General features: G+C 53.7%; 1 protein-coding gene across 1 annotated transcript in view; it reads right to left on the minus strand.

Moving 5' to 3' along the window:
• LOC134928648 (uncharacterized) overlaps positions 1-17,197 on the minus strand; it is a 157,383-nt gene that overhangs the window by 37,039 nt on the left and 103,147 nt on the right. The window contains exons 3-4 of the mRNA XM_063924597.1: positions 4,785-5,045; positions 1,241-1,329 (exon numbers count right to left, since the gene is read on the minus strand). Of these exons, the coding sequence (XP_063780667.1) occupies positions 1,241-1,329; positions 4,785-5,045 (350 nt within the window). The remainder of the gene's footprint in view (positions 1-1,240; positions 1,330-4,784; positions 5,046-17,197) is intronic.

Raw genomic sequence — 17,197 nt, forward strand, 5'->3', positions numbered from 1 at the left:
CATTCTGTGGCAGGCTTGCCACAACCTAAATCTGTCAAGGCCCATTCCACAAGGAAAGTGGGCTCATCCTGGGCGGCTGCCCGGGGAGTCTCGGCATTACAACTCTGCCGAGCTGCTACTTGGTCAGGGGCAAATACGTTTGCAAAATTCTACAAATTTGATACCCTGGCTGAGGAGGACCTTGAGTTCTCTCATTCGGTGCTGCAGAGTCATCCGCACTCTCCCGCCCGTTTGGGAGCTTTGGTATAATCCCCATGGTCCTGACGGAGTCCCCAGCATCCACTTAGGACGTTAGAGAAAATAAGAATTTACTTACCGATAATTCTATTTCTCGTAGTCCGTAGTGGATGCTGGGCGCCCATCCCAAGTGCGGATTGTCTGCAATACTTGTACATAGTTATTGTTACAAAAAAATCGGGTTGTTATTTGTTGTGAGCCGTCTGTTCAGAGGCTCCTACGTTTGTCATACTGTTAACTGGGTTCAGATCACAAGTTATACGGTGTGATTGGTGTGGCTGGTATGAGTCTTACCCGGGGTTCAATATCCTTCCTTATTGTGTACGCTCGTCCGGGCACAGTATCCTAACTGAGGCTTGGAGGAGGGTCATAGGGGAGGAGCCAGTACACACCACCTGATCCTAAAGCTTTATTTTTGTGCCCTGTCTCCTGCGGAGCCGCTATTCCCCATGGTCCTGACGGAGTCCCCAGCATCCACTACGGACTACGAGAAATAGAATTATCGGTAAGTAAATTCTTATTTTTTACACTGCTATTTAGATTTCAGTTTGAACACACCACACCCAAATCTAACTCTCTCTGCACATGTTACATCTGCCCCTCCTGCAGTGCACATGGTTTTGCCCAACTGCTAACAAATTTGCTGCTGCGATCAGGTCTGAATTAATGATAGCGGAAAAGCTGATTGTGTTGCAGCTCAGCCCCGGAGACTTCCCGGATGGTCTGTGTGCATGACAGGTGCACACACGGGCCGGGGCAGATAACGTACTAGCCCGTATCATTAATGGTACAGCAATGGCTAGGCTTCTGTATGTGGGAACACAACAAGTCCCAGCATGATCTGACCAGCTGGCTTGGACAGCCTATGGTACTCTGGCTGACAGATACTGTGTCGTTGGCTCGATAATTGTTAGCCATATTTACCCTGGCTTAGTCCTGGCACAGGTCAGAGGTTACAGACCAGCACCCGTAAAGCCTAGAGGAGTGACTGGAGAGACAGTACCTGGCTGGGCGTTGTCCGCGGCTCCACCAGGTCCGGCTCCTCCAGCTCAGGCAGAGACTCATCATTGCTCTCCGTGTCGTTGCAGGAGCCTGGGGCAAACACACAGGTAAAGCAGATATTACTAAAGGAGCGTAATACAGAGAGAATAATGCAATGTCTGCTGCCACACGTCCACCTGACTCCACAGTCCCCTCTAGGGAGCACTGGATCCAGCCTGGGGGTGCGGTAGAAGAACCTAGCACCAAACACACATGGTCTCCTTATATACTGGATAGTGTATGTAATACTGTATAGTGTATGTATTATTAAATAACACTCATAGATGGTCTGTAGCAGAGGTTCCCAAACCCAATCCTCAAGCAGGGGTGTATCTAGGGGTCCGAGTGCCCCTGGCAAAGTAAGGGGCTGGCGCCCCCCCTACACACATTTGGAATAAGGTGTGAGTATTTGAAATGGGGCATGGTCTTGTGGGGGAAGGGCGTGGACACAGTAGTACTTCCAGTTCAAATTATGCCACACAGTAGTGTCCCTCATTTACATTACACCGCACAGTAGTATCTTGTTTTCACATTACACCATCCCTCCCCCCTAACCCACCTTTCCCAGAGCCTGACCTTAACCCCCCCCCCCCCAAAAAAAAAGCCTCTTCAGTGGTGCCTAACCCTAACCCACTCTTCCTAATCTCCCTCCCTGCAGCCTAATCCTGGCCCTCCCGCCCTAACAGCCTAACCCTAACCCTCTCACGTGGCTTGCCAGTGGAGACTTTGGCACCATTTCAATCCGGATTTTGGCATTCTGCATCGCTATCTATGTTGGGAGGCCAGCATCAGCATTCCGAGCAGTTTCGGGATGCTGGCGTCAGCTTTCCGACCGCCGGGTTGCCAAATGCCGGCATCTTGACTGCATTCTAAATGAAATGCTAATCAGCTGCTATGAGATGAGCCTCAAATGGACCCAGCCATTAACCAAACACCATTAGTTGGATTGTAGAAGTGCTTCCTGTTAGAAAAAACATCAGGGTGCCATCACTTCCAAGATAAAATGATCAATTATACAATTAACTGATATACATTTTATTGAACCTGGCCTTGAAATAGGTAAGATATGTATTTTCTTTATTGCACTCAACAAGTTAAAGTTTTCGCTTACTTATTACTAACTTACATCTAACATGGATGAAAATCGTGTAGTTTTCCAGGTACTACAGTCCCTTCTCCCAAACACTGCCACTTTTTTATTATCTTCAACAGCAAATAGATCTATAGCACTGTCAGGGCCGGTTCTACGGCTTCGAGCGCCCCGGGCGGGCAAAAGGGGAGTGGTTTCATACAAGGGGCGTGGTCAGTTACACCCCCTGTACAGTAGTGAAATGATGTGTGGTGTGCGATGACGTAATCACGCACCGCACAGCAAAGGTCCTCCCCACGAAGGGAAACTAGACGCTACGCGCACCGCACAGTAAAGGTCCTCTCCACGAAGGGAAACTAGACGCTACGCGCACCGCACAGTAAAGGTCCTCTCCACGAAGGGAAACTAGATGCTACGCGTCTAGTTCCCTTCACAACGGGACAGAGCGGGCAGCGGGGGGCACAGCAGCAGCGGATCTTGCCATGGTGTGGCGCCCTCCGGATGGCGCCAGCGCCCTCCAGAAGGCGGCGCCCCGGGCAAAAGTCCTGCTTGCTTGTGGCAAGATCCGCTACTGAGCACTGTGCTATGTAACAATTGCTGTGTACCTGGTGAGAGTCTGTTTCTGCCGGCGCGGCGCCGGTGTCCGTCAGACCCGCACTGCACTAGGGATCAGACTAGTGCCAAGCAGCACCGCACTTGTAATCAGACTCAAAATAAACTACAGTTCCCAGCAGCCCTTGCTGCCGGGAGCTCCCAGCAACAAGGGCTGCTGGGAGCTGTAGTATATTTTGAGTCTGATTACAAGTGCAGTGCTGCCGGACACCAGCGCCGCTCCAGCAGTAGCAGACTCTCACCAGGTACAGTCTGACAGTACTGCTTTTCTATCCTTTGGCCGCGGGTGGCACAGCCAGGCGGCGCCCCCTTCTTGCCTGGCGCCCCTGGCGAGTGCCATCCTGGCCAATAGGTTGATACACCCCTGTCTTCAAGGACCCTCACAGTTAACGTTTTCCAGGTCTCTTCACAGAGTCACAGGTGAAATACTGAGCACCACCTGTGGATCTTTTAAAATGTGTCAGTGAGTAATGAATACACCTGTGCACCTGCTGGGTGACCTGGAAAACATGAACTGTTGGGGGTCCCCGAGGACCGTGTTTGGGAACCCCTGGTCTAAAGTATAAATGGTAGGGGAGAGTGCAGGGTCAGACTGCACATCTGGCACGCGATGTGCGCGTACGTCATCATCGGCGTGCGTTCACAAATGCCCGGGCCGAAACAGAGCCCCAGTCCGTCCCTTGGAGAGTGAATACTTGCCTACTCTCCAAGAAGTTGCAGGAGACTCCCAATTTAAGGGCTAGTCTCCCTTCACCCCTGGAAGAGTGGCCGGATCTCCCACATCCCGCCCATTTCTTAGTGAAACAGGCAGGGTGGGGAGGTAATTCCAGGAATCGCTGTGCCGCATGGAGGGGGCGGGGCTAAATGATGCAAAATTACATAATTTTTGTACCACCTCTCCCTCCCTTGGAGTGGCCAGCAGTCTCTCCTATCTGGGCTTCTCCTAGGGATAGCCATTGGTGCGTTCGCTATCGATGGTTGCCATTGATGGCAAAACTGTGAGTGACCATCGATGGACATCTATTATGCTATGGGTGACCATCGATGGTGGTTTTGCGGTGTCAGGGGCGGAGCTTTGCAGGTGTTCGGGGGTGGGGCTAAGCTCTGTCTCCCGGCACCTTGCTAAATAAAAAATAAAAATGATTTGTTTATGCTAAGCCATTGATGGTGGGGGGGGGGAACCATCTGGGTCTCTCCCATCAATGGCAAAACCATTCTGAATCATCGATGGTCGATGGCCATCCCTAGCTTCTCCTGAAGAGGAGACTAAAAAAGTAGGAAAGTATGGGAGAGTCTAGGGGAAAAAATTATTGTGTATGAGAATTTATCTCATAAGTTACAACATAAGTTGTCAGGGAAAGGTTATACATCCCATAATAAATATACTGTACATTCATATTATAACAAGAGCTGCCTAGGCCCACATTCTGCCACCTTATGGTAGACGCCTGTCTCTTCTAGCTGGCAGCTGCTCTCTGGTCTGGGAGAGAACCACACAAACACACAACAGGCTGGGCAGGAGAAGCTGCTGCCAGTGGGCATGTGCAGCAGCTCCTTACCACCCCTTATACTAAAATCATATTATATACTACTGCTATTGTGGTGAGGATTTGAGGGTGGGTTCCGAGCAACTGGAATCCCTCCCTTGCCTTTGCTTATGTAAGTGGTCCTTAATCTGTCCTGGTTCTTTGCCCTTACTGTTCTCGCCCAAAGCTTTTATGCCCCACCCCTCCCTGTTCCACCTCACATATTCACCTTATCTTGGTACAGTTATGCTGTATATTATGTATTATGCCTCCCTTACCTCGGTGACTCAGTGCCTCGCAGCCTCGCTGCCTCAAGAGAGGTTTGGTGATGCCCGGCAGGGAGACGGCTGAGGACTCAGTCAGAAGCTGCATCTCCGGGCCCCTGGAGGTCAGCTCACTGTCACTAGATGAGCTGGGCTCAGATGGGGGGCAGACCAGCTGGATTCTCTTCCCCGTCTGTCCCTGGGCTCTTGGGCACCGGCTGGAGAGAGTGGTCTCTGGGCACAGAGCAGGGGGTGTGGAGCTACTTTCAGGAACAGCTGTAAATAACAGATGTGTAATAAAGATGGAGTCAGTGACTTTCATCTGACGTACCTGCTGGTAACAGACACACGAATACAGACCACATAATGTTTCATCATTTGCTTTCTATTATCATGGGGGGGATTTGGGCTTATATAAAAAGCTTAATACATTTTAAAGCCCATCCACCCCAATCTCCTGATTAGGGTGCGCTCATTCTAGGAATGAAGACTAGGGAACTAGTGTATGGCACAGTGGCAGCTGGTATCACCAGGCTGAGGCCTATCTGTCCAGGCTTCTGTTCTGCCTGTATTAGTCGCTCTTGCTGGGCATACAGGGGTCCAACCGGCAGTACAGGGCTTCAACTATGAGTACAGGGGTTCTGCTGTAAGTACAGTGGTTAGAGTGTGAGTACAGGGGTTCTGCTGTAAGTACAGTGGTTAGAGTGTGAGTACAGGGGTTCTGCTGTAAGTACAGTGGTTAGAGTGTGAGTACAGGGGTTCTGCTGTAAGTACAGTGGTTAGAGTGTGCGTACAGGGGTTCTGCTGTAAGTACAGTGGTTAGAGTGTGAGTACAGGGGTTCTGCTGTAAGTACAGTGGTTAGAGTGTGCGTACAGGGGTTCTGCTGTAAGTACAGTGGTTAGAGTGTGAGTACAGGGGTTCTGCTGTAAGTACAGTGGTTAGAGTGTGAGTACAGGGGTTCTGCTGTAAGTACAGTGATTAGAGTGTGAGTACAGGGGTTCTGCTGTAAGTACAGTGGTTAGAGTGTGAGTACAGGGGTTCTGCTGTAAGTACAGTGGTTAGAGTGTGAGTACAGTGGTTAGAGTGTGCGTACAGGGGTTCAGGTGAGAGTACATGGAGTCAGGTAGAAGTACAGGGGTTCAGGTGGGAGTACAGGGGTTGAGGTGGGAGTACAGGGGTTGAGGTGGGAGTACAGGGGTTGAGGTGGGGGTACATGGGTTCAGGTAGGAGTACAGGGGTTGAGGTGGGGGTACATGGAGTCAGGTTCAGGTGGAAGTACATGGAGTCAGGTGGGAGTACAGGGGTTCAGGTGGGGGTACATGGAGTCAAGTAGGAGTACAGGGGTTCAGGTAGGAGTACAGGGGTTGAGGTGGGAGTACAGGGTTGAGGTGGGGGTACATGGAGTTAGGTAGGAGTACAGGGGTTGAGGTGGGAGTACAGGGGTTGAGGTGGGGGTACATGGAGTCAGGTTCAGGTGGGAGTACATGGAGTCAGGTAGGAGTACAGGGGTTGAGGTGGGAGTACAGGGTTGAGGTGGGGGTACATGGAGTCAGGTAGGAGTACAGGGGTTGAGGTGGGAGTACAGGGGTTGAGGTGGGGGTACATGGAGTCAGGTTCAGGTGAGAGTACATGGAGTCAGGTAGGAGTACAGGGGTTGAGGTGAGAGTACATGGATTCAGGTAGGAATACAGGGGTTGAGGTGGGAGTACATGGATTCAAGTAGGAGTACAGGGGTTGAGGTGGGAGTACATGGAGTCAGGTAGGAGTACAGGGGTTGAGGTGGGAGTACAGGGGTTGAGGTGGGGGTACATGGAGTCAGGTTCAGGTGGGAGTACATGGAGACAGGTGGGAGTACAGGGGTTCAGGTGGGGGTACATGGAGTCAAGTAGGAGTACAGGGGTTCAGGTAGGAGTACAAGGGTTGAGGTGGGAGTACAGGGTTGAGGTGGGGGTACATGGAGTCAGGTAGGAGTACAGGGGTTGAGGTGGGAGTACAGGGGTTGAGGTGGGGGTACATGGAGTCAGGTTCAGGTGGGAGTACATGGAGTCAAGTAGGAGTACAGGGGTTGAGGTGAGAGTACATGGATTCAGGTAGGAGTACAGGGGTTGAGGTGGGAGTACAGGGGTTAAGGTGGGGGTACATGGAGTCAGGTTCAGGTGGAAGTACATGGAGTCATGTGGGAGTACAGGGGTTCAGGTGGGGGTACATGGAGTCAGGTAGGAGTACAGGGGTTCAGGTAGGAGTACAGGGGTTGAGGTGGGAGTACAGGGTTGAGGTGGGGGTACATGGAGTCAGGTAGGAGTACAGGGGTTGAGGTGGGGGTACATGGAGTCAGGTTCAGGTGGGAGTACATGGAGTCAGGTAGGAGTACAGGGGTTGAGGTGAGAGTACATGGATTCAGGTAGGAGTACAGGGGTTGAGGTGGGAGTACAGGGGTTGAGGTGGGGGTACAAGGAGTCAGGTTCAGATGGGAGTACATGGAGTCAGGTGGGAGTACAGGGGTTGAGGTGGGGGTACATGGAGTCAGGTTCAGGTGGAAGTACATGGAGTCAGGTAGGAGTACAGGGGTTGAGGTGGGGGTACATGGAGTCAGGTTCAGGTGAGAGTACATGGAGTCAGGTAGGAGTACAGGGGTTGAGGTGGGGGTACATGGATTCAGGTAGGAGTACAGGGGTTGAGGTGGGAGTACAGGGTTGAGGTGGGGGTACATGGAGTCAGGTTCAGGTGGGGTACATGGAGTCAGGTAGGAGTACAGGGGTTGAGGTGGGAGTACAGGGTTGAGGTGGGGGTACATGGAGTCAGGTTCAGGTGGGGGTACATGGAGTCAGGTAGGAGTACAGGGGTTGAGGTGGGAGTACAGGGGTTGAGGTGGGGGTACATGGAGTCAGGTAGGAGTACAGGGGTTGAGGTGGGAGTACAGGGGTTGAGGTGGGGGTACATGGAGTCAGGTAGGAGTACAGGGGTTGAGGTGGGAGTACAGGGGTTGAGGTGGGGGTACATGGAGTCAGGTAGGAGTACAGGGGTTGAGGTGGGAGTACAGGGTTGAGGTGGGGGTACATGGAGTCAGGTTCAGGTGGGAGTACATGGAGTCAGGTGGGAGTACAGGGGTTCAGGTGGGGGTACATGGAGTCAAGTAGGAGTACAGGGGTTCAGGTAGGAGTACAGGGGTTGAGGTGGGAGTACAGGGTTGAGGTGGGGGTACATGGAGTCAGGTTCAGGTGGGAGTACATGGAGTCAGGTAGGAGTACAGGGGTTGAGGTGAGAGTACATGGATTCAGGTGGGAGTACAGGGGTTGAGGTGGGGGTACATGGAGTCAGGTTCAGGTGGGAGTACATGGAGTCAGGTGGGAGTACAGGGGTTGAGGTGGGGGTACATGGAGTCAGGTTCAGGTGGAAGTACATGGAGTCAGGTAGGAGTACATGGAGTCAAGTAGGAGTGCAGGGGTTGAGGTGAGAGTACATGGATTCAGGTAGGAGTACAGGGGTTGAGGTGGGAGTACAGGGGTTGAGGTGGGGGTACATGGAGTCAGGTTCAGGTAGGAGTACATGGAGTCAGGTAGGAGTACAGGGGTTGAGGTGGGAGTACAGGGTTGAGGTGGGAGTACAGGGTTGAGGTGGGGGTACATGGAGTCAGGTTCAGGTGGGAGTACATGGAGTCAGGTGGGAGTACAGGGGTTCAGGTGGGGGTACATGGAGTCAAGTAGGAGTACAGGGGTTCAGGTAGGAGTACAGGGGTTGAGGTGAGAGTACATGGATTCAGGTAGGAGTACAGGGGTTGAGGTGGGAGTACAGGGGTTGAGGTGGGGGTACATGGAGTCAGGTTCAGGTGGGAGTACATGGAGTCAGGTGGGAGTACAGGGGTTGAGGTGGGGGTACATGGAGTCAGGTTCAGGTGGAAGTACATGGAGTCAGGTAGGAGTACATGGAGTCAAGTAGGAGTGCAGGGGTTGAGGTGAGAGTACATGGATTCAGGTAGGAGTACAGGGGTTGAGGTGGGAGTACAGGGGTAGAGGTGGGGGTACATGGAGTCAGGTTCAGGTGGGAGAACAGGGGTTGAGGTGGGGGTACATGGAGTCAGGTTCAGGTGGGAGTACATGGAGTCAGATAGGAGTACAGGGGTTGAGGTGGGAGTACAGGGGATGAGGTGGGGGTACATGGAGTCAGGTTCAGGTGGGAGTACATGGAGTCAGGTGGGAGTACAGGGGTTGAGGTGGGGGTACATGGAGTCAGGTTCAGGTGGGAGTACATGGAGTCAGATAGGAGTACAGGGGTTGAGGTGGGAGTACAGGGTTGAGGTGGGGGTACATGGAGTCAGGTTCAGGTGGGGGTACATGGAGTCAGGTAGGAGTACAGGGGTTGAGGTGGGGGTACATGGAGTCAGGTTCAGGTGGGAGTACATGGAGTCAGGTAGGAGTACAGGGGTTGAGGTGGGAGTACAGGGTTGAGGTGGGGGTACATGGAGTCAGGTAGGAGTACAGGGGTTGAGGTGGGAGTACAGGGGTTGAGGTGGGGGTACATGGATTCAGGTAGGAGTACAGGGGTTGAGGTGGGGGTACATGGATTCAGGTAGGAGTACAGGGGTTGAGGTGGGAGTACATGGATTCAGGTAGGAGTACAGGGGTTGAGGTGAGAGTACATGGATTCAGGTAGGAGTACAGGGGTTGAGGTGGGGGTACATGGAGTCAGGTTCAGGTGGAAGTACATGGAGTCAGGTGGGAGTACAGGGGTTGAGGTGGGGGTACATGGAGTCAGGTTCAGGTGGAAGTACATGGAGTCAGGTAGGAGTACAGGGGTTGAGGTGGGGGTACATGGAGTCAGGTTCAGGTGGGGGTACATGGAGTCAGGTAGGAGTACAGGGGTTGAGGTGAGAGTACATGGATTCAGGTAGGAGTACAGGGGTTGAGGTGGGGGTACATGGAGTCAGGTTCAGGTGGAAGTACATGGAGTCAGGTAGGAGTACAGGGGTTGAGGTGGGGGTACATGGAGTCAGGTTCAGGTGGGGGTACATGGAGTCAGGTAGGAGTACAGGGGTTGAGGTGAGAGTACATGGATTCAGGTAGGAGTACAGGGGTTGAGGTGGGAGTACAGGGGTTGAGGTGGGGGTACATGGAGTCAGGTTCAGGTGGAAGTACATGGAGTCAGGTGGGAGTACAGGGGTTGAGGTGGGGGTACATGGAGTCAGGTTCAGGTGGGGGTACATGGAGTCAGGTAGGAGTACAGGGGTTGAGGTGAGAGTACAGGGTTGAGGTGGGGGTACATGGAGTCAGGTTCAGGTGGGGGTACATGGAGTCAGGTAGGAGTACAGGGGTTGAGGTGGGGGTACATGGAGTCAGGTTCAGGTGGGAGTACATGGAGTCAGGTGGGAGTACAGGGGTTGAGGTGGGGGTACATGGAGTCAGGTTCAGGTGGGAGTACATGGAGTCAGATAGGAGTACAGGGGTTGAGGTGGGAGTACATGGAGTCAGGTTCAGGTGGGGGTACATGGAGTCAGGTAGGAGTACAGGGGTTGAGGTGGGGGTACATGGAGTCAGGTTCAGGTGGGAGTACATGGAGTCAGGTAGGAGTACAGGGGTTGAGGTGGGAGTACAGGGTTGAGGTGGGGGTACATGGAGTCAGGTAGGAGTACAGGGGTTGAGGTGGGAGTACAGGGGTTGAGGTGGGGGTACATGGATTCAGGTAGGAGTACAGGGGTTGAGGTGGGGGTACATGGATTCAGGTAGGAGTACAGGGGTTGAGGTGGGAGTACATGGATTCAGGTAGGAGTACAGGGGTTGAGGTGAGAGTACATGGATTCAGGTAGGAGTACAGGGGTTGAGGTGGGGGTACATGGAGTCAGGTTCAGGTGGAAGTACATGGAGTCAGGTGGGAGTACAGGGGTTGAGGTGGGGGTACATGGAGTCAGGTTCAGGTGGAAGTACATGGAGTCAGGTAGGAGTACAGGGGTTGAGGTGGGGGTACATGGAGTCAGGTTCAGGTGGGGGTACATGGAGTCAGGTAGGAGTACAGGGGTTGAGGTGAGAGTACATGGATTCAGGTAGGAGTACAGGGGTTGAGGTGGGGGTACATGGAGTCAGGTTCAGGTGGAAGTACATGGAGTCAGGTAGGAGTACAGGGGTTGAGGTGGGGGTACATGGAGTCAGGTTCAGGTGGGGGTACATGGAGTCAGGTAGGAGTACAGGGGTTGAGGTGAGAGTACATGGATTCAGGTAGGAGTACAGGGGTTGAGGTGGGAGTACAGGGGTTGAGGTGGGGGTACATGGAGTCAGGTTCAGGTGGAAGTACATGGAGTCAGGTGGGAGTACAGGGGTTGAGGTGGGGGTACATGGAGTCAGGTTCAGGTGGGGGTACATGGAGTCAGGTAGGAGTACAGGGGTTGAGGTGAGAGTACATGGAGTCAGGTAGGAGTACAGGGGTTCAGGTAGGAGTACAGGGGTTGAGGTGAGAGTACATGGATTCAGGTAGGAGTACAGGGGTTGAGGTGGGAGTACAGGGTTGAGGTGGGGGTACATGGAGTCAGGTTCAGGTGGGGGTACATGGAGTCAGGTAGGAGTACAGGGGTTGAGGTGAGAGTACATGGATTCAGGTAGGAGTACAGGGGTTGAGGTGGGAGTACAGGGTTGAGGTGGGGGTACATGGAGTCAGGTTCAGGTGGGAGTACATGGAGTCAAGTAGGAGTACAGGGGTTGAGGTGAGAGTACATGGATTCAGGTAGGAGTACAGGGGTTGAGGTGGGAGTACAGGGTTGAGGTGGGGGTACATGGAGTCAGGTTCAGGTGGGAGTACATGGAGTCAGGTGGGAGTAAAGGGGTTCAGGTGGGGGTACATGGAGTCAAGTAGGAGTACAGGGGTTCAAGTAGGAGTACAGGGGTTGAGGTGGGAGTACAGGGTTGAGGTGGGGGTACATGGAGTCAGGTTCAGGTGGGAGTACATGGAGTCAAGTAGGAGTACAGGGTTTGAGGTGAGAGTACATGGATTCAGGTAGGAGTACAGGGGTTGAGGTAGGAGTACAGGGTTGAGGTGGGGGTACATGGAGTCAGGTTCAGGTGGGAGTACATGGAGTCAGGTAGGAGTACAGGGGTTGAGGTGGGAGTACAGGGTTGAGGTGGGAGTACATGGAGTCAGGTTCAGGTGGGAGTACATGGAGTCAGGTAGGAGTACAGGGGTTGAGGTGGGGGTACATGGAGTCAGGTTCAGGTGGGAGTACATGGAGTCAGATAGGAGTACAGGGGTTGAGGTGGGAGTACAGGGTTGAGGTGGGGGTACATGGAGTCAGGTTCAGGTGGGGGTACATGGAGTCAGGTAGGAGTACAGGGGTTGAGGTGGGGGTACATGGAGTCAGGTTCAGGTGGGAGTACATGGAGTCAGGTAGGAGTACAGGGGTTCAGGTGGGAGTACAGGGGTTCAGGTGGGAGTACAGGGGTTGAGGTGGGAGTACAGGGGTTGAGGTGGGAGTACAGGGGTTCAGGCGGGAGTATATGGAGTCAGGTAGGAGTACAGGGGTTGAGGTGGGAGTACAGGGTTGAGGTGGGGTACATGGAGTCAGGTTCAGGTGGGAGTACATGGAGTCAGGTAGGAGTACAGGGGTTGAGGTGAGAGTACATGGATTCAGGTAGGAGTACAGGGGTTGAGGTGGGAGTACAGGGTTGAGGTGGGGGTACATGGAGTCAGGTTCAGGTGGGAGTACAGGGGTTGAGGTGAGAGTACAGGGGTTGAGGTGAGAGTACATGGGTTGAGGTGGGAGTACAGGGGTTGAGGTGGGAGTACAGGGTTGAGGTGGGGGTACATGGAGTCAGATTCAGGTGGGAGTACATGGAGTCAGGTGGGAGTACAGGGGTTCAGGTGGGGGTACATGAAGTCAAGTAGTAGTACAGGGGTTCAGGTAGGAGTACAGGGGTTGAGGTGGGAGTACAGGGTTGAGGTGGGGGTACATGGAGTCAGGTAGGAGTACAGGGGTTGAGGTGGGAGTACAGGGGTTGAGGTGGGGGTACATGGAGTCAGGTTCAGGTGGAAGTACATGGAGTCAGGTAGGAGTACAGGGTTGAGGTGGGGTACATGGAGTCAGGTTCAGGTGGGAGTACATAGAGTCAAGTAGGAGTACAGGGGTTGAGGTGAGAGTACATGGATTCAGGTAGGAGTACAGGGGTTGAGGTGGGAGTACAGGGTTGAGGTGGGGGTACATGGAGTCAGGTTCAGGTGGGGGTACATTGAGTCAGGTAGGAGTACAGGGGTTGAGGTGAGAGTACATGGAGTCAGGTAGGAGTACAGGGGTTGAGGTGGGAGTACAGGGTTGAGGTGGGGGTACATGGAGTCAGGTTCAGGTGGAAGTACATGGAGTCAGGTAGGAGTACAGGGGTTGAGGTGGGAGTACATGGAGTCAGGTTCAGGTGGGAGTACATGGAGTCAGGAAGGAGTACAGGGGTTGAGGTGGGAGTACAGGGGTTGAGGTGGGAGTACAGGGGTTCAGGTGGGGGTACATGGAGTCAGGTGAGAGTACATGGATTCAGGTAGGAGTACAGGGGTTCAGGTAGGAGTACAGGGGTTGAGGTGGGAGTACAGGGTTGAGGTGGGGGTACATGGAGTCAGGTTCAGGTGGGGGTACATGGAGTCAGGTAGGAGTACAGGGGTTGAGGTGGGAGTACAGGGTTGAGGTGGGGGTACATGGAGTCAGGTTCAGGTGGGAGTACATGGAGTCAGGAAGGAGTACAGGGGTTCAGGTATGAGTACAGGGGTTGAGGTGGGAGTACAGGGGTTGAGGTGGGAGTACAGGGGTTGAGGTGGGAGTACAGGGGTTGAGGTGGGAGTACAGGGTTGAGGTGGGGGTACATGGAGTCAGGTTCAGGTGGGGGTACATGGAGTCAGGTAGGAGTACAGGGGTTGAGGTGGGAGTACAGGGTTGAGGTGGGGGTACATGGAGTCAGGTTCAGGTGGGAGTACATGGAGTCAGGTGGGAGTACTGGGGTTCAGGTGGGGGTACATGGAGTCAGGTAGGAGTACAGGGGTTGAGGTGGGAGTACAGGGTTGAGGTGGGGGTACATGGAGTCAGGTTCAGGTGGGAGTACATGGAGTCAATTAGGAGTACAGGGGTTCAGGTAGCAGTACAGGGGTTCAGGTGGGAGTACAGGGTTGAGGTGGGGGTACATGGACTCAGGTTCAGGTGGGAGTACATGGAGTCAAGTAGGAGTACAGGGGTTGAGGTGAGAGTACATGGATTCAGGTAGGAGTACAGGGGTTGAGGTGGGGGTACATGGAGTCAGGTTCAGGTGGGAGTACATGGAGTCAGGTGGGAGTACAGGGGTTCAGGTGGGGGTACATGGAGTCAAGTAGGAGTACAGGGGTTCAGGTAGGAGTACAGAGATTCAGGTGGGAGTACAGGGTTGAGGTGGGGGTACATGGAGTCAGGTAGGAGTACAGGGGTTGAGGTGGGAGTACAGGGGTTGAGGTGGGAGTACAGGGTTGAGGTGGGGGTACATGAAGTCAGGTTCAGGTGGGAGTACATGGAGTCAAGTAGGAGTACAGGGGTTGAGGTGGGAGTACATGGAGTCAGGTAGGAGTACAAGGGTTGAGGTGGGAGTACAGGGGTTGAGGTGGGGGTACATGGAGTCAGATTCAGGTGGAAGTACATGGAGTCAGGTAGGAGTACAGGGGTTTAGGTGGGAGTACAGGGGTTGAGGTGAGAGTACATGGAGTCAGGTAGGAGTACAGGGGTTGAGGTGGGAGTACAGGGGTTGAGGTGGGGGTACATGGAGTCAGGTTCAGGTGGGAGTACATGGAGTCAGGTAGGAGTACAGGGGTTGAGGTGGGAGTACAGGGTTGAGGTGGGGGTACATGGAGTCAGGTAGGAGTACAGGGGTTGAAGTGGGAGTACAGGGGTTGAGGTGGGGGTACATGGAGTCAGGTTCAGGTGGGAGTACATGGAGTCAGGTAGGAGTACAGGGGTTGAGGTGAGAGTACATGGAGTCAGGTAGGAGTACAGGGGTTGAGGTGGGAGTACAGGGTTGAGGTGGGGGTACATGGAGTCAGGTAGGAGTAGAGGGGTTGAGGTGGGAGTACAGGGGTTGAGGTGGGGGTACATGGAGTCAGGTTCAGGTGGGGGTACATGGAGTCAGGTAGGAGTACAGGGGTTGAGGTGGGAGTACAGGGTTGAGGTGGGGGTACATGGAGTCAGGTAGGAGTACAGGGGTTCAGGTGAGAGTACATGGATTCAGGTAGGAGTATAGTGGTTCAGGTGGGAGTATAGTGGTTCAGGTGGGAGTATAGTGGTTCAGGTGGGAGTACAGGGGTTCAGGTAGGAGTACAGGGGTTGAGGTGAGAGTACATGGATTCAGGTAGGAGTACAGGGGTTGAGGTGGGAGTACAGGGGTTGAGGTGGGAGTACAGGGTTGAGGTGGGAGTACAGGGGTTGAGGTGGGGGTACATGGAGTCAGGTTCAGGTGGGAGTACATGGAGTCAGGTAGGAGTACAGGGGTTGAGGTGGGAGTACAGGGTTAAGGTGGGGGTACATGGAGTCAGGTTCAGGTGGGAGTACATGGAGTCAGGGAGGAGTACAGGGGTTGAGGTAGGAGTACAGGGGTTGAGGTGAGAGTACATGGAGTCAGGTAGGAGTACAGGGGTTGAGGTGGGAGTACAGGGGTTGAGGTGGGGGTACATGGAGTCAGGTTCAGGTGGGAGTACATGGAGTCAGGTAGGAGTACAGGGGTTGAGGTGGGAGTACAGGGTTGAGGTGAGGGTACATGGAGTCAGGTAGGAGTACAGGGGTTGAGGTGGGAGTACAGGGGTTGAGGTGGGGGTACATGGAGTCAGGTTCAGGTGGGAGTACATGGAGTCAGGTAGGAGTACAGGGGTTGAAGTGGGAGTACAGGGGTTGAGGTGGGGGTACATGGAGTCAGGTTCAGGTGGGAGTACATGGAGTCAGGTAGGAGTACAGGGGTTGAGGTGAGAGTACATGGAGTCAGGTAGGAGTACAGGGGTTGAGGTAGGAGTACAGGGGTTGAGGTGAGAGTACATGGAGTCAGGTAGGAGTACAGGGGTTGAGGTGGGAGTACAGGGGTTGAGGTGGGGGTACATGGAGTCAGGTTCAGGTGGGAGTACATGGAGTCAGGTAGGAGTACAGGGGTTGAGGTGGGAGTACAGGGGTTGAGGTGGGGGTACATGGAGTCAAGTTCAGGTGGGAGTACATGGAGTCAGGTAGGAGTACAGGGGTTGAGGTGGGAGTACAGGGTTGAGGTGGGGGTACATGGAGTCAGGTAGGAGTACAGGGGTTGAGGTGGGAGTACAGGGGTTGAGGTGGGGGTACATGGAGTCAGGTTCAGGTGGGAGTACATGGAGTCAGGTAGGAGTACAGGGGTTGAGGTGGGAGTACAGGGTTGAGGTGGGGGTACATGGAGTCAGGTTCAGGTGGGAGTACATGGAGTCAGGTAGGAGTACAGGGGTTGAGGTGAGAGTACATGGATTCAGGTAGGAGTACAGGGGTTGAGGTGGGAGTACAGGGGTTGAGGTGGGAGTACAGGGGTTCAGGTGGGAGTACAGGGGTTGAGGTGAGAGTACATGGATTCAGGTAGGAGTACAGGGGTTGAGGTGGGAGTACAGGGTTGAGGTGAGAGTACATGGATTCAGGTAGGAGTACATGGATTCAGGTAGGAGTACAGGGGTTGAGGTGGGAGTACAGGGGTTGAGGTGGGAGTACATGGAGTCAGGTAGGAGTACAGGGGTTGAGGTGGGAGTACAGGGTTGAGGTGGGGGTACATGGAGTCAGGTTCAGGTGGGAGTACATGGAGTCAGGTAGGAGTACAGGGGTTGAGGTGGGAGTACAGGGTTGAGGTGGGGTACATGGAATCAGGTTCAGGTGGGAGTACATGGAGTCAGGTATGAGTACAGGGGTTGAGGTGGGAGTACAGGGTTGAGGTGGGGGTACATGGAGTCAGGTAGGAGTACAGGGGTTCAGGTAAGAGTACATGGATTCAGGTAGGAGTATAGTGGTTCAGGTGGGAGTATAGTGGTTCAGGTGGGAGTATAGTGGTTCAGGTGGGAGTATAGTGGTTCAGGTGGGAGTATAGTGGTTCAGGTGGGAGTACAGGGGTTCAGGTGGGAGTACAGGGGTTGAGGTGAGAGTACATGGATTCAGGTAGGAGTACAGGGGTTGAAGTGGGAGTATAGTGGTTCAGGTGGGAGTATAGTGGTTCAGGTGGGAGTACAGGGGTTCAGGTGGGGGTACAGGGGTTCAGGTGGGGGTACAGGGGTTCAGGTGGGAGTATAGTGGTTCAGGTGGGAGTATAGTGGTTCAGGTGGGAGTACAGGGGTTGAGGTGAGAGTACATGGATTCAGGTAGGAGTACAGGGGTTGAGGTGGGAGTACAGGGGTTGAGGTGAGAGTACATGGATTCAGGTAGGAGTACAGGGGTTGAGGTGGGAGTATAGTGGTTCAGGTGGGA

The sequence above is a fragment of the Pseudophryne corroboree genome, chromosome 5 (assembly GCF_028390025.1).
Source record: "Pseudophryne corroboree isolate aPseCor3 chromosome 5, aPseCor3.hap2, whole genome shotgun sequence".
Classification (NCBI taxonomy): domain Eukaryota; kingdom Metazoa; phylum Chordata; class Amphibia; order Anura; family Myobatrachidae; genus Pseudophryne; species Pseudophryne corroboree.